General features: G+C 44.6%; 1 protein-coding gene across 4 annotated transcripts in view; it reads left to right on the top strand.

The window, feature by feature from the left end:
* Positions 1-25,966, top strand: part of SEMA5B (semaphorin 5B) — a 261,873-nt gene that overhangs the window by 208,340 nt on the left and 27,567 nt on the right. For all 4 annotated transcript variants that reach the window (XM_038181972.2, XM_038181977.2, XM_038181974.2 and 1 more), the window contains exons 14-20: positions 9,401-9,518; positions 15,854-16,035; positions 19,119-19,262; positions 20,783-20,930; positions 22,314-22,539; positions 23,172-23,390; positions 25,101-25,271. In XM_038181972.2, the coding sequence (XP_038037900.1) occupies positions 9,401-9,518; positions 15,854-16,035; positions 19,119-19,262; positions 20,783-20,930; positions 22,314-22,539; positions 23,172-23,390; positions 25,101-25,271 (1,208 nt within the window). The remainder of the gene's footprint in view (positions 1-9,400; positions 9,519-15,853; positions 16,036-19,118; positions 19,263-20,782; positions 20,931-22,313; positions 22,540-23,171; positions 23,391-25,100; positions 25,272-25,966) is intronic.

Genomic DNA, 25,966 nt, shown 5'->3' with positions numbered 1-25,966 from the left:
ACTGTTATACAAACAAGATTAATAACTGAAGCTTCCAGCAAGCCCCAGGGCAGATATCCATTGCTTCTGTCAATTCTTGCAATTTGCTACTATTAGATCATGAGATTTGTATGCTAGGCAGTGGTCGTATTCAGCAGCGTGGCTCCTGCCTGCCATGGCTGCTTTGCTTTAGTGTCTCAAGCTTCCAGCCTGCATTTATGATGTAAAACACAGAGGTGTTACAGCAGTCCGGTGTTCCTGCCAGTTGACCGTATCGCTACAGAGGCGTCATCAACTTTTTATTAGGAGATGTGCTGTTTTACCTCTTTGGGGAGGACAATCTGGACCTAGAGCAAATTTGTTGTTGCTGCTGTTTTAAGTATAAAATATAAATACCTGTAAGTGCATAAAATATGTATGGGTGGTAGAAAAACATATCGTTGTACTTCTGTCGGGTGTCTTTTACATGTCAGAACACCAAAATGCTATAGATCTGTGGGAACACTCCAGTCTGTACGTGGGTAGGGCTGGATTTCAAGAATATCCATTTAATTAAGCAATGCTGTCTCTTGCTAAAAAGTGGAGTTGATGTTGTTTGGTGGTGTTTTTGTAGCTACCTGGGAAAAAACAATGGAGACTACATTGGCAGGGCCATTTTGCCCGTTACACAGTGTTGAAATAGCCCTGCATTAGCGAAGGGATGTTAGATCCTCAGAGTTGCAGTAGGTAGTCTAATATTTATTTGTCTTTTCTAACATACATTAACATACAAAGGGTCTGTCGAATCTATATCTTGTTGAGCAGAAAATAATTACCCAAATACAAAATCCAACTTTCACAAAGGAGCTGCTTGAATATGGATTATTTTTTGCAGCCTGGGTGATAACTGTAGACTTTTATTATCACTTAAATTTCTTTCTAAGTTTTCTGCCTTTGCAGTTTTCTCTCCCTTCCTAAGTTGCCATTTTAGCATTATTTATGTCCTTAAATCATCAGCATCTTCTAGAGGCTACGTAAAGCACCTGTCTGTCCCCCTAACAGGAGATTTGCTTATCTAAAGCACCCTTCTTCCTGGATCCACCTACAGCGCCAGACTAGAGGAATTTGCCATGTTCACCCAGATCTGCAACCACAAAGCAGAAACGCAGGAGCAGAGCACATCTTAGCATGACAGCTGCCTTCAGACACTGACTGACACAGGGCAGAGAGAGGGAATAACACTTGAGTGCACTGATTTGCCCAAGCTGCCTTTCCAAAGGATGTCTGCTCCGCTCTGCTTTTTGCCATATGGCAGCCCTGAGGGGCATGTTTTCTTAAGGCTCCAAAGCCTGCTGAGGCTAGGAAATGGCTGTGCTTCACAATCCAGACAAACATGCCCCGCATTCAGGAATTCCTTCTGGCTATTCCTTTCATTAGGACTTTAATAGTAGCTGAGTCTTCTTGTGGATGACTGATCCCATCGCTGGTCATCAGTGGCCCTCTGTACTTCTGTTTTTGTTAGAGGTCAGTTTTGTTTGGCACAGTGACAAGAGTGTCTCAGATAGTGTTTATGGAGCAATGCTTATTCATTTTTTTTAATAACCTGTTTTACTGATGTAAACATAAATCCAGATTTAATCAGAATTTTTCTTGGGATGGCATTAATCTTCATATTTGAATAAGTGCAGTGTTGTTTTATTTCACAGCTTTAAAAATAAAAATAAACACCTAACCAATAAAGAAGTCACTGTTGCTAAAAGATGATGGAATGGGATGTCAGAAAGCAAGAAATTGAATAGTTTGTTGTGTAAACTGTACGAGGCCATAATCTATAAACTGCAATCGATTAAAGAGATATTGAAAACAGTGAGGCAGGAGGTAGAAACTAGCAAGCCAAGGTCCCTGACATGGAAAGGAAAATGAAATGAAACTGCCTATGAAAATCCTATGTCTGTGCATTTTTCCTTTCAAATAAGCTACATGTGTTTGGCTCATAAATGCACCTCAGTTCTAGAGGTTGTTTTATACCATGGCTTTAATCTCTGCATTCAAACAAACCATGTGCAGAGCACCAGGCACCGATGCTAAGCAAGTGTGGGTGATAAATTGCATACACATACAGCACATGGACGCTCCAGATTCTCTGTGTCCAGTTTCAAACACCAAAGTGTGCGGTATCAAATGGCAAAATACCGAGCCTTCGCTCTTTAGAGGAACATCAACAGAAGCCCTTGCAGGGGTGGTACCTGTGTTCTTCCTGAGCAGTGCCCCGTTCTGCAAATAATGGCTTATGATGTCTGTGGCTAGAAGTCTTGAGCAAAGAGCAGTAGCAGCTGGCACAGAATATGTTGCGTTCACCAGCTGAGAAATGAAGCTGCTGCTTGACCAGCGCCTGACTAAAGCAGCTCAGTTCCACTTGGCTTCTCTTCTCAGTGGGGAAAGATAATGGATTTGCACAGATCACTAACTCATCTCTGCAGTTTGAATTTTTAAAGGTGTCAAAATTAGGGGGATTGTTTGAAGGTCTGGTGCTTTTTTCCCTTTCTAATCTTATTTTCTTAAGCCACGAACATCCTTTTGATTCTTATTCCTCTCTTTTCATGCCGTCTGGCTTTAGGGAAGACAGAAGTCCACTCTCCCTTGCATGGGCTATTGAGGCTGTCAGTAATTATGATTTGGTTGGCTGGAAGCTAATATGATTATTTCCATCGTTCAGCCCCTCCGCAGGTTGATAGCAATGGGACAGTAAGCTAACCTTGTCAGGAAATGCCTGTCTGCCAAACAGCCTCATGCTCGCAACTAAGTGACGGAGCTAAAACCCCCGTATTGCTTGCAGGGTGCTCTTCCCTCAGAGCTACCTGCTCAAAGTGTGGAGCAAACCAATGTGGAATTCCTCATTAATTCAATTTTCATGAATGAAATGCTTCCCCAAATGAGCAAGGTGAGCACATGCTGATCATGCTTCTGAGGTGCTGAGCATGGATGAGCATAGTTCACTCAGTGCTTTGCAGGATCAAGCCTATAAATGTTTACAGTGCATTATTCAGTTTATGGCACTACTATCTCTGTGCCTCTAATCAACTAACTGGTGATGCCCATGGGATTTCAAAGGGCTAGGTGCAAAATGACAGCTGTTGTATCACCCTGGCAATTATGATGTTCACCGCTGGTTCCAAAAATCATCAGCAAAGATGCAGAACCCTCTCTTGGCATGACAGTGGGGTTTTGTTAGAAAATTACAGTTTGGGATGGGAGCTTCTCAGTCTCTGGGTCTACAGACTGCCTCTGCAGCACATGACGTCCTGTCATTTCATTCCTATTTGCTCTTAGTCATCAAAAAGTAGTGAGAAAGAGGTAAACACAGAGAGAGGGAACAAAAGTGGGAGGGCATGTGCATCCTGGCAGATGAGAAAAGCACAGTCCTTTACTGTGAGTGCTCCGGGTGACAACTCCTTGGCTGTTGGTACCAAATGGCATGTTTGTGTGTAAGAGTGGGAAGAAGCTTTAGTAATTCTTTCTTTCCTTTGGTCTGCTGAAGACTAATCTCTTGGGTCTGGTTCTATTGATTTGATGATCCATTTATTACACAGTCTAAAGCTTTTTAGCTCTCAGGGTAAAACAACCAAAAGAGGAAGTTATCTAGACCCAGAGCAAATTGAAGAGGGAATCAGAAACTTTTGAACTACAGACGTTTAAGTTTTAATGAAGATTTTGAAAGAAGTTGTCTTCCAGGCTATTACAAAAAAGTTTCCAAATCCTTGTGTTATTTAGCTTATCAGAAGGCTGCTGTTGCTTTGCAATGCATTTTGGAAGAGGCATTTTCTTTGGGAAGTGTTATAAGTGGCTCAGGATTCAAATTAGGATTAAATAAAAAATAGGATTTATTAAAAGAATATAAAGGAATAGAGGTAAGCAAACAGCGCTGGGTGCACCGGGAGTCTCTGCTCCACCAGGACGCACACCAGTTACATCAAGCAGCTGATTTTTATGCACCTAGACTAATACATATTCATTACTACTTCTAAAAAAAGAGATTATTAAAATTAGCTTCCGGGGTCCGGTTCCTCCTACTGGAGCATGTGCATCAGTCTCCTCTGGGGGTCTCTAGGGGTCTTTCATGCTGAAGGCTCGTAGTCTTCCTCTCACCCTTTGTACTTACTTGGCACTATCCCAAGTTTATGGAACACTCTCTGTACACTCTCCGCAGGTCTTGTCTCCCAACTGTCCTTCAGCTTCTTTTCTCTTCCTCTTAATCTCTTGGCCCCCCTGGCCAGATACCAAGGATCCCATAACAGTCACCAGCAGTCACCGGTTATTATCAGTTGTTCTGAAACTCCCAAACAGGTTGGCAACTCACGAGCAATTAAAACATTCTTTCCCAGCTATTCACAGTCATCTACATAACATCTATAGCAGTGTTAAATCAATCTCGAAGAAGACAGAAAAGAAAAACTGTAACTGTTAGAACTAGAAGTCAGGAATAACAAAAGCAAACAGGTTCATAAATTTAAGGAGTGTTTTCTGAAGACGTGATAAACTGACTGGAATGAGGGGGAGACTGGGGCACACTGCATCTGTGGTTCAAGAATTAAACCGCCAGTGCAGGGCCCAGAGGCAGACAGGATTCAAACAGAATTATTACATTATTACAGACTTATTTTTTTTATGGACACGAATTTATGGACACGAATTGGAATTGTTAAAACATTCCTCACAGGAAGCATTGTGCTCAATGATCCGTCATTATTGTTTCTTTGGACACATCTAGCCCACTTTAAAAGAAGAAGGAAAAAAAAAAAGAATACAAAGATGAAGTGTGATGATGCCTGGTTTTGGGTGTGTAGGTGAGCAGCTCCCACAGTGATCTGAGCAGAGACCTCCTTGTCTGGCAGTGCACCTCCTTACAGGGTGCTGAGCGGCACTTCCCGAAGAAGCTGAAGTTGTAGCTGCTGCAGCAATGTCACATGCCTGGAGTGGGAAGCAGAGGTGGGATTAGGACCCAAGACGGGGTCTCAGCAGGGATGTGTGAGAGGAAGAAACCTTCAGAGACCCCCCGGGATGGCACTAGGAGGACCTCTGTTTTATCCATGACCCATTCCTATTTTAGGAGGATGAGGTTTGCCACCAAGGTACTGTGCCCACCCCGCAGCCACACACGAAGAGCCTCTGCCTCTCAAGTGCCTCCCAATTTCCTACCTCTGCCTTTGGGTCCCCTTCACCTTCTCTTCCCCGTTCCCTTCCCCTGTTCCTCTAAGGAATGGGAATACTGATGGAGATATTTACATGGCCTCATGCCTTGCATGTCTCCAAGTAGCCCCTTGGGGCACAGGGAAGCAAAAATGTGCTTCTCCCTTCCTTCATGAAGCTGTGACTCTTCTTGAGGAGATGTTGGGCAGGATCAGAGTCTCAGCAGCAGAAGCCTTTTTGCAGCAAATGCTATTAGTGAAGGCTCAGCACAGCCAGGCTTGAGAGGCCCCGTAAAAACTCTTTTGAGCCATAGCTAAGAGTTTCCATTGACTTCAGAGCACCGTGCTTTCTTGCCCCACTTGCACAGTGATAATCCTTTGTGTTATCCCCGGTGACTGCGGTAAAAATGATTGCAATAGCCAACACCAGGGAGGCTTACAGCTCCCAAACAGCAGGCAGCAGGTGAGCTCTTATGAGTAAGATCTTATTTTCATGCAAATGTCCTTAGTAAGTGAGAATAAGGAACCGGAGAAAAAATAGCTTGAATAGGAGATACAAATGGAATTGTTTTTCAATTGAGTGTTTTCAGTGTATGCCATTATGCCTCAGATGAGACATTTATTGCAAGGCAATGAATTAAAGTGAATCGCTAGTGGTAGTAATGCTCTGTCATAATAAATCCAACCTCTTAGATATCCGTCAAGAGGTATTCTCCCGGGTCCTCACTGAATGCACTACAGTGACTAGATGGCCAGAGGGGAACTGGGGGCATGGACCGTGTGGTATCATCACCATCTCCCTTCCACAAACATCCTACTTTGTGGGATTTCATTAACTAAGTCATTAGCATTAATATAGCCAGTGTTAACCTGCCACGCTCGGGTAGTCTTTTGGGATAATGGGTTCCCTCTACCTGTGTGAATTATGAAGGGAAATGATACCGTGTCATTAGTTCCCAGGGGCATTCCTAGCCTGCCACTGAGATAACCTTGATGCAGATTTCACTGCTGAAGGCTCTATGTATGGTATGAAATTCTGGCCCCAGTGAGCCAATGGATCAAGTCCCATGGACTTTGAAACATCAGAATTTCATTACAGCATGGTAACTCCTTTGTATCTTATTTCACACTATTTACATAGCGCCCTGCGTGACTTTGGGTCCCCAGGCCTCTGTGAGACCTTTTGGCAGTATCATAACATGAAGTGGTATTTACACATAAACATTTCAATTTATTTTGTGTTCTGCACATAGGGAAATACCTTGATATCTTTCCATTTTCCACGCCACAGTGCCTGATTTACTAAGAATGACAACACATTTGTGAAGCACTTTGATCTGTGTGTGCATGCATACATATGTATGCCTTTTGGTGTGTGCTTGCTGGTGTGGTTTTATCACTTAATGACATAAATAGGGACATATATTCTAAAGATATTGTAAAGATATAAATTAGGGTGGGTTTTGAAGTGTTCACTTAAAGGACTTGCCAGAAATGTTCTCTTAAAGTAATGCACATTGTGATGCTTTTCCTGCTTACAAAAGGAAAAAAATGGAGCAAATTGTGTGTAAGTAAATAACATTCCTCCTCACCCCTAAGTGTACTGCTGTCAGTTGATATAATAGGTTTCTTGCCAGAGTTGAGGCAGATGAGTGGGCTCTGAATCCTGAAGGGAGGCAGACAGCATAGCTATTTTGTTTTTAGATTTCAAATGGTTTTGAGGGCCTGCCGTCAGATGGAGAGAAGTCCCGGTCTTTGATGGTTGTTAAATTACAGAGTGCACGTTTTGACAACTCAGCAGAGCCCGGGCTTTGCCTGGATGGCAGCAGCAGCAGGGTAAGGATCCATTACACCCAGCATCCAGGGAGCGGAGGTGGCTGGAGCTCCCTGCTCCCAGGCCAGGCTTTGGCCAGAGCTGGGCATTGCGGACTTCCAGTGGCTCTGCAACTCCCTCGCCTGTGCCCATCAGCTGGGGCCCAGTGCTGGTGGCTGGGGAAGGCGGGCTGAGCCTCCCCAGTGCTCCATCAGGGACCTGCGGCCCGCTGCTCGCCGCCGCCGGGAGCAGCACATTAGCTGCATGACAGACATTACGAATAGCGCCAGCAAAGTGGTCAGTGCCTAACCGGGATATATTGCAGCCTGCAGAGCGGCTGAGGGCTGCAGCACAGAACATATGGAGATTATTTCCTGAATTTATGCAGCACATGTTTTCCTATAAATTAAATTCAGAGAAAATGTGTATCATAATAGGGTGATGCTCACAACAGCCTTCCCTGTTATGAATTACAATGACCTCTCTCTGCTCGCTGGGCGCCCAGCAAAATGGCCTCATGCAGTTGGAAACAATAGCGTGTACTCGGTGTCAGGGTCTGAAAGCGTGACCAAAAGCCTCTGTAACTAAAAGCCCAGGCTTTCTTCTTTTCTTATTTTTTCCCCATCGCTTTTCTCATTGTTATTCTTCTCTCTAGGAGCCGCACAGCTCCCTCCTGAAGTGCTGGTACCTAGAGGGTGGGCAGATGCCCCTGTGGCTGCTCAGTCACTGACTCGATGCCAACCTTGCCGAGGGGCTGCTGCATGGCGGGGGCAGCTCTGTGCGTGGAGGCAGCCCCACGGCGTGGACGGGGGCAGCGTGGGATGCCAGTAGGACCGGGGTGCCTCGCCAGAGTAATGAGCAAAACAGCACATGTCCCTTCTGCGTCCTTGGACTGGGGATACGGAGTCTTTTCTAAGCAAATATTTGATGTTCTGTTGCCTGGGGCTGGGACAAAATCATCTTTGCCTTTTCCTTGGGTGTTTTTAAGCAGTTGAAGGAAAAATGTAGTAGACAGTCCTTGTAACTACCTTCCTAAAGCATGAAAGATAAAGTTATGCTCCTTACAGCTCACTGTGTGAAATCTTTAGTAGAGGAAATGTCTTTCTGCAATGTAGGAGCAAACCGAAAACTTGTAATTAAAATATAAATATATACACATGTATATATACGTGTGTGTGTATATATATATATAAAGCAATGGGTACCAGACATCAAAACAATCAAGGGTTTGCTTTGGGGCAAATGGCTCTGGAGTCAGTGCAGGCTGATGGAGCATTTTCAGCTGTGCTTAAGGGACATGCTTTTTCATTTGTGGCTGATTACAGACTAATAGGATTTCAAAGATTTCTGGGAGGGAGCCGTTCACATCTCATTGCATTTGATTCTTTTTTTTTTTTTTTTGATGTTTCATTTATCATACTGATACCAACCCTTAGAATAAATTTTATTACTCTCCCGTTTAGCTTCTTGAACTGAATTTTTCCCCTTGGTCCCTTGCTGCTGCCTAATTGGCAGTTTTCAAATCATTTGGGACTTCTGGAAAGATCCTGGTGGCCCTTTTGTGTGATAGAAGAGAATGGATTATTGGAATAAAAAATAGTCTTGCAAATCCTTTTGGGTTTAGTCCTCTCTTCTTTGTCTTTCACCAACACAGGCATGGTGTGGCTGGTACTGTTGTTTTTTCTCAAGGAAAATTAACGATTTGAAAGTGACTCATGGGAACAACCAATATAGCTGGATTTTATTGGTACAGACTAATTCAGTGACTGACCTTCTCTGTTCAGTGGCAGTAGGAACCCTAGTTATTTTTCTTTAGCAGCTCACATGTTGGGAACACACACTTAGCCTGTAAATATGGATTCAGGAGGAAAATGAATACAGCAGTGTTCAAAGCAGCCAAAAGCTTAGAAATAATGTTCTGCTGTGACTTTTCCAAACTGACATCTTGATGTTGGGATTATAAATGAAGCCATTGTTCCAGGAAAGGCCAGGACTAATAGAAAGCCTTTATTACTGGTCCATTGGCTAATTCTGCTTGTCTAACCCTTTTGGATGGACATAGTGTCAGAAAACATACTCACAGAGGTTGCTTTGTGTGAGATTTGGCCTGCTGAGTGATTACATGGGGGCACAAAGATATCTCAATGACAAGTGTTCTTTGACTAAAATTTGTAAAGTCATTTTCTTTCCCTAGGCCTTGGAAAGAAGTGAACTGATTTTTAATCTACAGTTTCTATGAGTGATATTTGCTTTGTGTCCTATCACCCTTCTATTCAGCCGTTCTCTCCTTCCAAGCAGGTAAACCTCTGCTTAGAAGAAATTGTTTCTTCTGCTGAGCCTTGGTACAGTTGACAGCTGTCATATACAAGCACTATGCTTGAATATGTGTCTTTAGAGCTAGACAGCCTCAAAGAGCTTTAATCTTTTCTCTTTGCACATGCAGGGAATGCCTAGGAGCCAGAGACCCCTACTGCGGCTGGGATAACAAGCAGAAGCGATGCACCACCATTGAGGACAGCTCCAACATGAGCCTGTGGACTCAAAATATTACTGAGTGCCCAGTAAGTGGAAATATTTTATATACGTACCGACATGTGAGTGTGTGCTTATGTGTAAAAGGAATATTGCAAGTGAGCGTGTGTCAGCCTGATGAGGACTGGCTGGTAAAAAAGCATTCAGAGCCTAGTGACAGGTACTTCCTCTAATATCTGTGCACAGTCACTAGTTGAGAGCACAACGACCCCCAAAATCTATTTGCCCTAAAAGGGGGATCCCAAAGCAAGCTTTCAGGCCCCTTCATGCCTATTCTTGCTAGGTGGAGAAGGGTGGATCATGTTGTTGGGTTCCTGCTGAGAACCATGTAAACCCCAGATGAAACCTGAGGTGTCTCAGGGCTGCCCCACTGTCTGCACCACCTTATGGGCTTCCCTGCAGGATGGGGAGATCAGAGTCGGTGACGTACGGTGTCCTCGAGCAGCATTCAGTTAGTTTTTCTCTTGGATCCCTGAGCACAGCCCAGGGGGTGACTCTGGTGGAAAAATGTTGTGCTGGCAGGAAGAGGCACCTAGGGAGCAGCAGAGAAACATGGCATGTGTGGGTGGTTTGCGGGGGAACAAAAAGATGCATATCAATTAGAGAATATGAGGGAAGGGGGGAGTCTGTATAAGAGAGAGAATATGAGAAAGAGTTCAGCTCTCACCTCAATTCAACAGGCCAAAGACCAAACCTCTGTGATATTCATGGTCTCCATGAGAGGCAGCAGTTAAAAGAAAGTGTCTGCTTGAATTAGTTTGAGTTGGCTCACCGGCTCCCTTCCCATCCGCCCACCCCCTTTTCTCTGACTTCAACATCCAGTTCCTGGCTGTGATCCCCAGAAGCCATCTGGCCAAATTTAATTCCTGCTGCGTGAACCATACCTGGGAGGTGGTTGGGAAGGAAAACCAGTCTTATTAAATAAGTTGTAGGGATGGAGGGGAGGAGAAATTTTCATTAATGTCTATCTGCTTTATCTAATGACAATTAGCATGTTAATACTGATAAGTCTGGTAGACAGAAAGAGGGGGCAGGATGGGCTATATCTTCAGTATGCTATTTATATCTGGAGGTACTGTGATGTTTATTCCCCTTATCTTCCTTGCTCCTCATATTTTCCCAGGAAATATTAGTCATTACTTCAATCCATCCTCAGCTTGGCAGGCTTAAGTTTTTCACTGCTGGATTCAGATGCTTGTGTGTTTATAACCCTCCTGTGTTGAACTGGGCTGCAGTGCTTCTTGATTGCCCATGCTGTTATCTCGTCCTGCTTAATGCCTGTGTCTGTTGATAGGTGTGTGAGGTGTTAATCCTCTAGTTTGAACATGTCTGCTGTGGTGCACACTAGGGAACAGGCTACTCCAGATCATTGTTTCAAGGTCATAAAAATCCAGCACAGAATATACAGCCACGGCTGTTCTTGGGGTGCTAATTTTACATTCTTTTAACATTTCTCTTGTAGATTATTTTCCATTTAGGTGCTGTGATTCTGCTGCATACATCAGCCCATCAGCTCTTCGACTGGGCTGCCAAGCCCATTAAAAGCCACATGCAAGTGCTTCCTTTTTCTTTCTCCTCTGCCCCTTGCTGGAATGAGTTCACCCCTGGCATGGGATGGGATGGCTCATTTAAGCACCTCCATCAGCAACATACAAGTATGTTCTTCGTGTTCAGTGCAGGATGAAGATCCTGGTCAGCAGAGATAAGTCTAGGGCAGCACGTTCCACACTGGAAAGGCAGAGGAATGCAGTGACCCAATGGCAGTCGTCACTGGTGACAAATGCCCATGCTGGGACTTCAGTTTGATGCGTTACCATCTTAAGAAGTCCTGGCTTTTCACACCCCACTTTTCTGGGCCAGGCACCAGGCGCTCAGCTGTGCTGGTACAGCTGTATGTGAGATCACACTCCAGTGTGACATGGTGTAGATTAAAAGTACTCCTCCCAAATAAACTTTTCCTAACTCACATAATTTCAGGAGTTCTTCTGTAGCCTAGCCCACAAACAGATGTCCTGGCACTGCGAAGAGAGTGGCACACACGAACTTTTAAAGCCAGAACTGGCATATTATTGAATTATATCCTACAAGAGCCAGGCATTTGTGAGTCAACCACAACACTAACACAACTTGACTGCTGATCTTATGCAAACAAGCTTGTTCAGAGCTGCTCTGCACATCTTTGTACAGCACCACATTGCACCACAGATTCCCACTATCCAGATCTAATACTAATGGACCTTAGATACAGAGTTAATCATACAGTGTTTTAACATATTGTGCACTGGTTAATTAACCATTGTGCAATGGTTAATATATAATTATTAGAAAGGAAAAAAAAAAAAAAAGAAAAAAAACAACCACTGTATCCTACTTTATATCTTACTGATGCCAACATGAACCACCAGCAGGAAAGGAAGTTTAGATTTGGCTCAGTAACTGAGTTCATGGTATCACTGATGATGGTGGTCTGCAACTCAGGAACTGAGTAATGCCAATTAAGTGTCCAGTCCTCCTTAGGCTGACCCAAATCATGCTCTAACTCATGGGTTTTTCATCATAGTCCCATCTTTGTGTATCCAGCAAACCTCTATCTCAGTCCTCTGGCATCTGCTCCATGTTACCCTAATTTCTTGCTCATTAGATCCCCCAATTCTTTTTTGGGGTGAGTAACAGACTTGTGTAGTCAGCCCCTCTCAGTCCATGTGTGGCTGCCACTCAGCTGTACTGCTCAGGATAACCCTACTCTGGCCCACACTGGAGCCTGCCCAGTGCACAGAGGGGCCTACACATGCTGAAATCAAACCCATGAGTCTCTGAAAACTGACAGTTTTCCTCCGCACCTCCCAAGAATTTTATACCCGAGACAGATTTGAGTGGCTTTTCATGGAAATTGCAAAAAGGTGTTCCAATGACATAAAGTTCAGTTCCTTGCTCTGAACACTAGCTTGTTTCTAAGAAAATGTTGCTACTTATGGACAAACGTTCTTTCCTCCTAGATTTGGTTTTAGAAATTATTGAAATGTTTTGACTTGAAAATTTGTATGAACTTTCAGCTTCTATCAAACAACCAAGATGGAAACTTCCAACTGAAATAATCAAAGCTTGATAAGGTTATAAGCAGCTGACATGTGAAAACTAAGAGGAGGCACAGAAGTAACAAAAGGACAAGGAATGCTTCCAGCCTTATCAGTAATATCAGAATAAGCATTGAAAATATCCTGGCAGCAGGAGGTAGGAGCGGTCAGTCCGAATTTTTAGATCCTACAATTGAGCCTGCAAATGGTAGAGGGAAGAAACAAAATGGTGACACCTTTGGTAGGAATATATCAGTTTGCTAACTACAAGAACTCTGGAATTAGTAGTAATGTCAGATTACAGACGGGCATTTGATCGTGGATGTTTTTAAAGATGTCCTCACTGTCTGATGGACACTGTGTTGGCTACAAAGGATTTACCTTGTAAAGATATTCCTGAAAAAGATCAATGCAGATGAGTTTTTATCCCACTTCCTAAGTTTGCTCTTTTGAAGATATTGTTATGAATTTAAAGATGGAATAATAATCCATATGTAATTTCATAAGTAAAAAAAAAACTTCCCACACTCTCAACGTGACATGTTTATAAATCTCAACATTTCAGCTATGGCTGCTTATTTGTTTAATTTTTGGGTTGCTTCCCAGTATCACTTATGAGCCAATAATTATTTGTCAGCTTTTTTTTTTTTTTAATTGAAGCCACGGGCCATATCATACCATTGATTTCTGAACAGAACTCCCTGCTGGAATCGGCAAGGCTTTCTGGCTCAAAAATGAACAGAAATGATCCAATATTTGGATTATGACTTTTGTAAGGCAGGAGAAAAGAGGAGATAAAAATCTAGTATTAAATATCTTCAAGTAGTTCTTTTGATTTTTTTTTTCTCCCTGACTTTTAGCAACCAAACAGTATTGATTTTTGACTGCATGCATGTTTAAAACAACAAATTCAAAAAACAACAACAAAACTCAATGTTCTTTTCTCTGGGTATTTTGCTTTGTAACCTGCAGCCCAGAGCAAATTTTTATGACGACATGATAATCTACTGCAAACAAAGGTTTGCAACAGATGCTTGAAACCCCCCAACTGCTGCCTGACAAGCACAGTAACAGATCTAAATTACTTCTAGGTCACTGCTGTGTATTTTTTATGTTGCTGTAGATGGGTGAGAGGGGAAAATGATGGCCCACCAGAGGTTCATCATGAGTGTTTAATGTAGTGCCAGGCTCAGAGGAGCCCAGAGCAAAGTGTTTAAGACAATGAGTGTTGGAAAGCGCTGCTCCCTTGCCCACAGTTGGCTCACTTGTGGACCCTGAGCAGGCTCGCGGCCTCTCTGTGCCTTGGTTTCCTTGTGTGGAAAGCAGGAGAAATGATTCCCCCCCCGGGCAGCCCAAGGGATTGATCCTGCTGGCTTCAGAGCTCAGCCAAGCATGGCACAGTGGGGCTTGTCAGCGGTAGCTGGCTCAGATTTGGGGTCAGGGCTGTTCGCCAGGGCCCCAGCCTCCTCTTTTCTTTGCTCTTCATTGCGTGCAACATCAAGGCCAAGCCCAGCATTGCCTTTGCCAACGGGTTTACCAAAGCTGTTGAGCATCCCACCACCCCAGGAGTGACCCCATGGGGATGAGCCAGGCGCAGGCAGCTGCCTTTGGTGCTGTCCTACCTGTGGGGCCCTGCGCTTTGGGACATGGGTTGGGGAGGATGGAGGGAGCTGCTGGGGGAGGGTGAATCGTGATGCTGCACTGTAGCAAGGAGAAAGCCAGTCACAAAGTAGAAAAGATGAAGGAGAGGTAAATGGCATGGGAGGGAAACTAAGGTAACCCTCAGCTCCTCAAGGAGTAGCATTGGGGTCACTCTCGAGCTGCAGACCTTGGATCTGGCCCAGCACTTTCAACCTTCCTACTGCTGGCTGCCTACTACGATACTTTGGGCTCCCTGTTGCCATAGGGTATCGTGGTTGTAAGACCTTCAGCATTGCATTAACTGCTTGTTGTAGCCAAATTTCTTGTGCTACCTGGCGTGTGTTGGGGCTTTAGAGAAACCAAGAGAGTTCTCTGCTCTACAGGGACCATTACTCTGCTTTGCCCAAGTGGTCTCTGATGTTACATCCCTACACATCATCTGGGTACAGCACCTGTATGACGGGGAGAGGGGGGCTGTAGCAGCCCTGGGGTTGTTACCACGGTGTGGAAATGTATTATCTGACGTGGGCTATAAATGCAGCAGTTCCCAGATGGTAGGGGACTGAGCTGCGCCTGTACCTGGGCAGGAACAGGGAGAGCCTGGGGCAGAGGTGTCAGAGCAGGCTTCCAGGCATGGTCCTGGAGTTGCTGAATTTTGGAGTTGCTGAATTTTGCTGTCAGAGCTGGTTCCAGCAGCAGTGGTGGGCACAGGAAGGCGGCGATGGCCTGGGAGTGATCCAGAGAGCAGCAGGCAGCTCTGCTTTTCTCAAGTCAGCCTTGGCTGCCAGCAGCAATCCTTTAGCCCACATCTTGGGGCTCACTGAGCAGCTCTGGTTAAAACGAGACATGGGAGCAGGCTCTGACACCGTATCTCTTGGAAGGTCATCCCCAGTCCTGGGCAGGAACAGTTGTTTTTCTCACAGGACTACTGCATTTTCACTTCAATGTAGTGCGGAGGGAGCTCAAGCCCCAGGCTCCTGGGCGCTGAGCAGGCACGAAACAAGGTGCAAGGAGGAAACAAACATCAGTGTGGTCTGGCCTGTAAATTGCCTGGAGATGAATCCTTGCTCTTTAGCCCAGTGCATGATCCTAAGCATTAATTTTAGCCCCCACCATCTCCTTCACCTTCTGCCCTTCACCCAGCTTAGCCACGTAGGCTACAGCTCTGTTGGAAAACGGAGGCAGTTCTTACAGTGCGTTTGGACAGGGCCAGACTCAAGGAGGCCTCAGCCTGCTCTGGTCACTGTGGTTATACAAACGCTGTCTCGGTAAATAACGGGCAGGACCAGGCCCAAACCCCCCGTAGCAGAGGGGACAGCCACGGCTGGCCGTCACCTTGCTGGGGAGGCTGCAGCTGCGCCGTGTGGGACGCGCGAGGCCTGCGGCCGGGCGCTGTGCTGGCGGGGCAGGCTCGGCTGCCTGCGCGCACACGTTCGGTATGTGGGGTGGAATTTGGAGGTAAACACCGACACGGCACGGCCTGAAAACAACCCTCTGTTTTGAATCCCGCTCACAAGCACAGACAGCTCCCATCTAAGCTGCATCTTAATCCCCCCGGCAGCTTTGTTTGGCATTTCTATTGTGGGGCTGTCTCCAGAAATGTAAACTTGCTATTAATGACCTTTTTTTTTTTTTTTTTTTTAAACTAGGTGAAAAACCTGACAACAAATGGAAGATTGGGGCCTTGGTCCCCATGGCAACCGTGTGAGCATTCGGATGGGGACAGCACGGGCTCCTGTATGTGTAGGTCACGTTCGTGTGACAGCCCTCGTCCTCGCTGCGGAGGTCGTGGCTGTGAAGGGGCCAGGATTGAGGTCGCCAATTGTTCAAGGTATCTCGGCATCTCTGTGCTTTTTGGGAAGGGAACAAGAATTGTGTCTGTCCACAGCTTATCTCTCTCCTTGTGTTTCTGTGACCATGTTGTATCCCAGGCAAATTGAGGTATGTGAGGTCCAGCTTGAGGTCAGTGAAAAATGAAGGTGCCTGGGTCCTTCAGGTGTCTCGGCCAGGGCCCTTGGAAGTCGGGCACCCCAAATTAATGTTAAGGTTAACCTTGCATACACCGTTCCACAGTTTCCCTGAAGGGTACAGTGAGTAGTGACCCATCCATCAGGAGGAGGTGAGTAAGGCAGAGGTAGTTGTTAGCCAACTGAACAAGGGTAAGGTAAAAAACATCAGTAAGCTCTCGATCGTTATTTTGCGGAGTCTGAATTCTGAGCTTGTGTTGCCAAAAGCAGAGCTCCTCCAGAACAGTGCTTGTAGAGACAGGACCTCACGTGGCTGCGAGCAAGGTTTGCCTGCGCTGCTCTGCGGTCCCGCGTACTGCCTGCAGCACGCTGGCCTGGCAGCCAGAGGCATCCAGGAGGCACGTCTGCTGGGCACAGCAGGTAAACAACACATGCAGCTTGGCTTGTGTCAAAGTGCCACGTTCCCAGAGAAGCCTGGAGCTCACACTTCAGCACTATGGAAGCTAAGTGTGCTCTGGTGGGGTGCCTATACGTAGCCATGGTGTTTATGCCCATGCTACCCCATCACCCGCAGACTACATCATGTCATGACTCAAGGAAAGACGAGGCAATAGGGTAAGCACTACTTAACCAGGGTGGGGCCAGCCAGTATTTTGGTAAATATTGGGTCAATTCAGTTTTTATCTACTTTATCTTCCTTACAGATGTTCATTTCATTAAGGACAGCTGTCTCTTGGCTCCTCCCTAGAGATCAGTGCTGGTCTTGGAACCAAATATTTAGCAGTACTCATGTTTGAATTGGCATCTCTCCTTCTAGTTGTGGGCTGTGCTGCCTAAAAGATGTGTAGTCATTTCTACCCCTGTGCTGCCACCGTGGGCTGAGCAGAGCCTTCCCAAGGCTGTCTGTTCATGTCACTGGCAAAGGCAAATTATGTCAGAGGGATGGGTTTCTCAGCAGTGCTCTGATGGCAAAAGAGGCAAGAACAGCTTCTGAGCAGGGGATGGAAAATAGATTATTCAATCTTAAGACACAGGAAAACAGCATGGTTTGAAAAATAGGGACATCTGGTCATCCTACATCCACCTCAGCCCTCAAATTTCCTTTAATTGACTTCATATGGCATTAAGATTTCTTTTTGAAAGAGGAATCAGGATGACTAAAGATGAGTTCTATTAGAAAGCTAGAAATCTGAACACGGAAAGTGTCTTCATTTCTGTTAAAAATGTTGAGCACACAAATGGATGCTGAGAATTGTTGTTTTCCTGGGGAATTTCTAGATGAAATTACTTACCCTATTTTGCCATAATAGCAGCAAATAGCAAATAGCATCCGGTTTATTTCTTTCACAATTTAACATAATCTTTGCTTTGGATTAAGGCCTGGGGATATAGTAGGAGGGTTAAAACATGGAAGAGTAACTTAGAAGAGTAACATTTTTATGTAAGCGAATTTCTTGTTCTATGACCTTGTTTGGGGTAGGAAAGGGGAAGGGAAGAAGGGATGAGAGAGAAAGAGGAGGAGGGGAGAAATATCTAGCAAGATTCTGAAATAAAGCTGCCAAGAACAGGCAAGAGTTGATAACAAATAGGAAAAGTGTGAAGGGCAATGTGGGTTTTAACTTTCATCCTCTGCCCTCATTGGTGCTACGCCAGAAAATATTTCTTGCCAGCAGTTTTATTAGTTCAGTAAATGCTTTGAAAATTAACATCTGTTTTCAAGCTTAGCTTTCAAGAACCAGAGAGCACCTGAGTTGTTTTTTTGACTAGACTTTTTAGAAAGCTTTTTTCTTTAGAAAAATAACAACAACAACAAAAAGGAGATTTTTTTTGGCTTTAGGCAGCAAAGTGTCAAGATGAGGCAGTTCTGTAAGACAGAGCGTTGCCACTGGCTTCAAATGAAATGAAACCTGCAGCACAGAAGAGATGAGATACAGTTCCTCCCAGCCTGCCTTAGTGAGGCTCCGAGGTTTAGTAGTGCTGCTAAATCAGAGCAAGGTGAGCTTTAATGATCAGGAGATTTTAAAGATGATTATGTCAGCTTCTGTGTGAGCACATGGTGGAGTTACTGCATGGCAGCATCCTCACAGAAGCCAGCCACATGTATGTGGCCTGACATCTCCGTTGTGAGGTGCGAACTCAGGGTTTTTACATCACATTTGCTTCAGGCTCAGTTTCCACTTCTCATCCGAGATGCAATCACTCATTAAACCCTGAAATTCTATCCTACCTCTGAGCTCTTAATTGCCCTCTGGTTTCTACAGATTTAAGGTCACACTACAGTGATGCTTGCAGGCTGCCATGAAAGCTAGAAGCAATTACTGTTATTTTTTATGAAACTTGAGATTTCCACCTAATAGGATTCAATGCCGAAGGGTTTAGGAAAACACCAAACATTATGAGGTTTGTGAGAGAATGATTGGAGCTGGCAACAGTTTTGCTGTAAGAGATTTAAAGCATCAGTACCTACTGAATTAGAGGGAAGTTTTTAATATCCTTTGGCACAATTGGCATTGATGAGTCTCAAAACCTGCACTCTTTGCAGAAGAGTCCAGGAGATACAACTTTGGGACCAGCTGTTGGCTCAGAAGAGGGGGTTTGGAGATATGGGGGAGATGATGGAGGAATAGTCAGTGAGAGTTGTAGCAACCACAGTGTTGCCCAGCAATTCCTGGCAGGCATTTTCTAAATCATTCAACGTTGGCTTCATTCTCTTCCTATCCATTTCTTCGATAATTCAATGGCAAGGAAGTAAGGCCAATGCTAAGCACTTTTGGAAATCCCTTTGCTAAATATTAGCTGGTGTGAAGTCTGGTTGAAATGAATGTCTCTCTTCTCTGACTGGTTCAAGCATTCTGCTATCAGAGACATATCTGTTTGTAAAGCGTGGCACAACACAGGCAGACTGTTAGGTAACCCCCATACTCTGTTCTCTCTCAAACTATGTTAGAAATGGCGCTTGGACACCCTGGTCTTCCTGGGCCCCGTGTAGCACCTCCTGTGGGATTGGCTTCCAGGTCCGCCAGCGATCCTGCAGCAACCCTGCTCCACGGTATGGGGGCAGGGTCTGCGTTGGACAGAGCAGGGAAGAGAGGTAAGATACCTTAACAACACCGTGTGATCACTTCTGCTGTTATGTTGGCAGCTGGAAGTGATGGATCTTCTATGACTGCACAGGAAGGCTGTTAGACTGAATATGCACAGAAGAAGGAATTTCAGAGCCTAAGAGGGATGAGGTTGCTCACATGCATGGCCACTGTCTTGCAATGAGCTTGTGACCATCAGAGACTGCAGAGCTGCCTCTTCTCTCAGGCATGACCATTTAGACCCTCACAAGTATTCCCATGCCCAAAGCAGAGGGTTGACCACCTCAGTGAAAGGAGAAGCTGTGTCTGCTGTTAGCAATGCAGAATCTACAGATAGTTACACTGTTCTGATCTGTCCCTTAGGAGGTAGTTCAACGTGTGCAGCTTTCATTATCAATTACACCATTCCTAAGTCTATATTAATTGTGCTGATGCACCAAAACAAGTTCAAGACAGAATACAGATTCACAGATTCAAGGTTGAGTTTTTGCAGGGCATTGCATCAGAAAAACATCATTTTTCCCTATAAAGTAAGCAACTTTTATGCAAAATCACTAAAAGACAATACTTTTCTTTTAATGTTCAAAGCTATCTGCACTATTTTGCTTCTTCAAACCCAACCCCTCAATAAACACATGCTTCAAGGCATCCCGATTTGGTTTCCAGCTTTGACATTTTCATTAAAGGCCACCTCTGCTTGGCAGTAGGCTGTTGCTTGTCCCTTGAGTGGTCACTTAAGACAGATCTTTCTGCATTTCTCAGAATACAAAGGGCAATTCATTTAACTTCCTTTATTCAGGACATTTTAATGTTTGGTTTGATTTGTGGCCATTCAGAATGGTCCTTTTTGGGTTTTAAAGACTACATCTGAGTCAATTACAGTCCTGGGTGATTCAATTTGAGAACAATATTGATTAAAAAGCTGGACAAAATTGAAGTTACCTTTTCTAAAGGGAACATGAAATAACATTAATTTAGGGCCTGCCTTTAGATGCATATAGCATCTAGTTCAGCTCCAGTTGCAAGCACTAGTTTCTTAGGAACCAAAGAACAGTAAGGGCCAGATCATGGGACAGGAAGATTGTCAAGTGTTTAGCACCTGCTGTTAGTGACAGATCAATGTGGAGCTGACCTCATATTAGTTTCCTAAATAAAAGCCCGATTTTTAAAATATTTACCATTCACTATCTCCCTTTTTGATACATGGGCTTCAGCTGCTGAGTTCTTGTATAAATTCAGTGCATAAAACATGATTAGTGCATTTTCAAAAACACGGTCTTGACCATTCGTTCCAACTATGTCAGTAAGCTCAGCCTGGTTAACCACTCCTCTTTATAAAGAGCACAGTTCTCTGCTATGAACACTAATACCGCTAATCTGACTGTTGTGTCAACTTTCTGCTGGCTTTCTGTGCGTGCAATAAGTGCACTCAAATGCAGTGTACAATGTAGCTTTGCATCCATCATCATCTTGCTCCTAGGTTGTGCTGACATGGACATTATTTGAGCAATATGCTTTCTTCTTTCAGATTCTGTAATGAGAACAGTCCTTGTCCATTACCAATTTTTTGGTCTTCATGGGGTCCTTGGAATAAATGTAGTGTGAATTGTGGTGGAGGAATTCATTCAAGGCAGAGGTCCTGTGAAAATGGAAATACATGTCCAGGCTGTGCTGTGGTATGTAGTGTTTATTGTCTTTGCATGTGGGACACCTATTAACATCTAGCTTCTAGGGACTTGTTATTTAACTCCTCTCTCCATCTTGGTTTTATTTCTCAAGCTAGAAGAAATTGCTATCCTCAGCTCTTGCTGGAGAGGATGCTGAAATGAACCGGGAAGCAGAGAGGTGGCAGATTCCAGAAGTCAGTGAAGCTGGTTTGAGTGTGTGTGTGTCTGTGCGTGTGTCTGTGTGTGTGTACAGGTAAGAACAGACTGGCACACAGAGAACTTCGTAGGCCTCTCTAGGCTTAGATATCAAGTCCTTTAACTGGCAGAACTCTACATTTCTTTTATTCTATCCCACTCCCAAGGATGACCCTGTTGAGTCAAGGAGGCCCTGCACACATCAGACATGAGTCTCGTTGTCATACTTGAGTAAACAACAGGTCATACACCCAGTTAACCCATCAATGAGGCAATGGCTACCAATTTTCTCTCCTTTATTTTCCCTTTCCTATTCTGGCAGCTGTTTTGTGCAGATGTTTTAATTAGTTTTATGGAGAGTTTTCTTTCAGTGTAAGCAGATTTGATCTGGAACCTCCCATCTGTTCACAAGCTGTTTGGCATTTACTCTAGAATCATAAAGTCCTAAAGTATTACATTGCTCTCTCTCTGCCAGAAAATATGGGTTTATTTATTTATTTTTAGACAAGAACTCAATGCTTTTCACTGGAATCTTCCTGCTGGTGGTGAGAATTGTAAGGACCCTGAAACACCACATCCCCATCCACCCGAATGTTGGCTCTACTCTGTGGATGCTCATCTCTACACTAAAGATGGCAAATGTTTCGTAGTCTCCACTAGAGGATTCAAAAAGCCAACCAAACAAAAATAAAAAATAGCTGTAAAAACGGATTATCTAAAACCATTTTAAACCAGTAAACTTTTCAAGGAGTAAACCTTACTGACATTTTGTCCTCATGGGGCTCCTCTATGCCAACCTAAGAGCAGCATATCAGGGTCACAGCAGAAAACTAGTCTGCTGTTATTATTATGCACTGCCTGAATTATTCTTCTGCCCATGATGCACCATGCTTTCTAAGCCCCACAGGACTCAAATGAGCAAGAACACCTGAGTCAGCAGAGAAAAGACCTGAGGGAGACATAAAAATAGTAAACGCAGTCCACCCTTGCGGTCTACCTGAAGCACCTCTGCCTCCACAGTCCCCATGTTTTGTGCTGTGCCCAGCACTGTGTTGTACCTGTGAGGTCAGAGAAGGTGAATGAAGGTTGTTTTAGATCCAGCATGTACCCCTTGTTTTCTAGGGTGTAAACACATCTCTGTCAGTTAGTCTGATGCTGTTTGATAAGTAAGGTCAAAGTAGTTTTCCTTCTTGGCAGGAATATAAGACCTGCAACCCAGAGAGCTGCCCAGAGGTGCGTAGGAACACACCCTGGACCCCTTGGATGCCTGTCAATATCACCCAGAACGGTGCCCGCCAGGAGCAGCGCTTCCGCTACACGTGTCGTGCCCAGCTCTCTGATCCCCACGAGCTGCAGTTTGGGAGGAAGAAGACTGAGAGTCGATTCTGTCCCAATGACGGCTCGGCAGTGTGCGATACCGACTGTATGTATTGCCAGCTTCGGGGCACTACGGGGAAAGCCTAGATTTGGTGGTGGAAGGGGGATCCTCTCAGAACAGCCAGAAACTGCTGGCATGCACAACTAGTGTCATAGCAGAATGATGGGGACGGAGAGAGCCCTGTGACTTAGCTGTCAACACCATTATGATCCCTGTGCTTGTGGCAGTGTATATATAGATCTATTCCTGGTACTGCCAAGCTGCCCCAATGAGAACAGGCAAGTGATCAGGGTATAGAGACAAAAAAAAAAGCTATTCTGCAGAATAGCATGTCTTTACTTTTCTTTCTCTCTGGAGGTCCCCTTGTGCACTGCCTCTGGGGTTATTCCCTTCACTACTGCTGTGATCCAAGGCAGCGACCTGAGGGCAGAGCCTGAACTGCCACAGTTTGCTCCCCAGAAGGGTCATTTATCAAGGTTATCGCTAGACTCAGTTTGTATGTGCACGGATTTTGCTTCCCTTCTAGCTATGCTGTAACCCTGTAACACTTGCTAAGAACAGAAACTCATCCCCAGGGCACACAAATCCTGATTGTATGCATGAGATGAAGTCCTTTTTAAAAGCCCAGCAACTGATTGATTTGTGACCATGTGGTGTCTTGTTTGTTTTCCTTGAAGCTCTTGTTGATGACCTCCTCAAGACTGGTAAGACCTCTGCACGGATTATCAATGGGGGCTGGTCCTTTTGGGGGGCCTGGTCTTCCTGTTCCAGGGACTGTGAGTTGGGCTTTAGGATCAGGAAGAGAACGTGCACAAACCCTGAACCTAAAAATGGTGGATTGCCCTGCGTGGGGTCAGCGATGGAGTACCAGGACTGCAACCCACATCCCTGCCCAGGTAACCATGATTATATTCCTGCACGAAATTCAGACCTGTTCTTGCCCATTTTAATGGCCGAGCCACCAAAAATCAGTATTCCCAATCTGCCTTTATTATTATTTTTTTTTTTAATTTGGGGGATTTACCCTTAATTTATTTGAAAGCTATTGTAATGATCCAATATGTGATCCACACACACTTTGGTGCTGTGACTAATGTGTCACCTAGGCTCAGAGGATAAAACAGCCACATCCTCTAAAGGAAGTAGCACGGTGGCTTGTCTAGCAGTGTTTTGCTTCAAGCAGGTTTGCTGCTCCATCCAGTGGAGGGCATGGTGGTGCACCTGCACCTTGGTGAGGAGACGGGCTTAATGAATGTGACTTAATGCTGTGTAGAGAGATGCTTGATGTGGCAGTTCTTCTTGTGAACACTTGTTTCTTCCCCTTCTCCTGCTTACGTATTGTTCTTGCGATGGGCATCTACTCTTGACATCAGTTACCATTTCCTGCACAGCCAGCAGGGAGTATTCTTGCCTGGTTTCCTGGTTTTCGAGTTTGTCCTCATGTTTATGTTGCACTCCTGGTCCAGAATAGTAATAATAGACTATTGACTAATGTATTCTCACTCTCTTATCATTCTCCTTGCTCTATAATAGCTATCTAAGCTAAATTTAAGTGATCTTACACAAATTACTTTGCCTCTTTGCAGTTCTAGCAATTATCTAACTCTGGCAATATAGTTTGTGGCCTACACTTGAAAATGCCGTATTATTATAGTATTATTATGATATTAAAATTCAATGCAAAGATAAAGTGCCAATGCAGGTAGGAAAACATGATCAGAATGTGTAGCAAGAGCACAGCAAGAGTGTCAAATATTGCACTCTGTGGCTTATAAAAAGAAAATAACTCTAGTGCTATAAAGGCAGCTATTAGTACTATTTTGGAAACTCTTCAGTGGCTTTTCACTAATGTCTGTGCCCTTCTTCTGTGCTGTTTTCTCTCCCTGGACACTATGATGTTTTACAATCTATTGTAAGTGCATGACTTCTATTTCTCTGTGTCTCCCTCCTTCCCTGCCTCACTCAATATGTATACACAAATCCTGGGTTCATCTTGCACTAAGTCATGAGGTTGCTGTCTCCTGAAGTAGTGGCATGTGGACCTGAAAATCAGGTAGTCTAGTAACCTGACAAGAGGGGTTGGGAAGCAGGGTTCTTAAATCCCTCCCTGGATTTATTATTAATGTGTTATGGGACTGTGCTCATAAAAAGCCTCTGAATTTCCCTTTTCTGAAGGCTGGGACTAAAAGATTTGGGGTTCCCTGCAGAAAGGTGCCATATAAACTCCACTTAGGTTGTACAACACCATTTTTCCAAGTGAATACTCTGCTGCTTTAGGTGAAGTGTCAGAAGACAATATAATAACAATAAAAAGGTGTGTAACAACAAAGTGCCTACCCTAAGGAATAGTTTCTATTACGGTGCTTTATGATGCAGTCTTTTTGTGCATAGACTTCATTTGGCATCCACAGAGTTCAGCATCTTCAAACCCTCTCTTGATATCAAGCTCTTGTCAGGACCAAATGTCCTGGGGTGCAAGAAAGTGCTAGCTAGTCTGGGCAGGGTAGACCTGGAAGGTGAGATATGGGGACTCTCCAGCTTTGTCACAGTGAGAGGAGTAACCAACTGCATGCACCTCTCTCTCCTTGCTTTTCCATACCCTTCAGTGAAAGGCTCCTGGTCGTGCTGGACTCCTTGGTCTCAGTGCTCAGCAACCTGCGGAGGAGGACACTACCAGCGCACGCGGACTTGCACCAATCCAGCTCCATCTAGCGGGGAGGATATCTGCATTGGGCTGCACACTGAGGAGGCCCTCTGCAACACGCACCCGTGTGAAGGTAGCCAGTTCTCATCCCTGCTCCAGCTGGCTTGGGTGGTGGTGGGAGCAAGGCACATCCGCAAAATGTTTAAAAGATAAATCAGGAACACCATCAGTTAGAAGCTTTTCTGATCATTCAGTAAATGGATATTGAACCAGGGAAAAAGCAGACATCCTAGCATTCAAATCAAACACATCACCTTTCTGTTTGTACTTGTTCACTAGACCATGCTTTCACATTCTAGTCCTGGCCAGGAAAAATCTTGTTAATGGATGATCCATTTAAAGTAATTGAAAAAGCAGGACTTCGGTTCTTGAATGTGGAAGCTGCAAGACAAGCACAAGGAGTCACGAAGCATCAATCTGTACAGTTGCTGAAGGGGTGATCCTTCCTTTTTTTGTCTTACAGACTGGCAGATGAATGTGTGCTACAACTCAGAGCTTAGGGTTCAGATCTGTGCTGGTTTTGAATCACCTTTTTGTATTTCTGATCCAGCGCAGGCTGACTCCTGCCCTTAGGAACCTTAGCAAAAGCTTTATAACTGCTATAATTTGTGCTGGCTGCTTGGGGTATTCCTGGGAGACAACCTAAAATCTGGAGGTCCTGGTGCAAGATTGCCCCATCCAACTCCTTGTACATCTTTAACCACAGAGTTGATATAGGAGCTATTGAAACAACTCTGCACTGTGCAGTGCTCCACCAAGGGTCGGTTC

Source organism: Anas platyrhynchos, chromosome 7, assembly GCF_047663525.1.
Source record: "Anas platyrhynchos isolate ZD024472 breed Pekin duck chromosome 7, IASCAAS_PekinDuck_T2T, whole genome shotgun sequence".
In the NCBI taxonomy this organism is placed as follows: Eukaryota; Metazoa; Chordata; class Aves; order Anseriformes; family Anatidae; genus Anas; species Anas platyrhynchos.
Note: the sequence above shows the minus strand (reverse complement) of the source record. Positions and strands in the feature narration are given on the sequence as shown.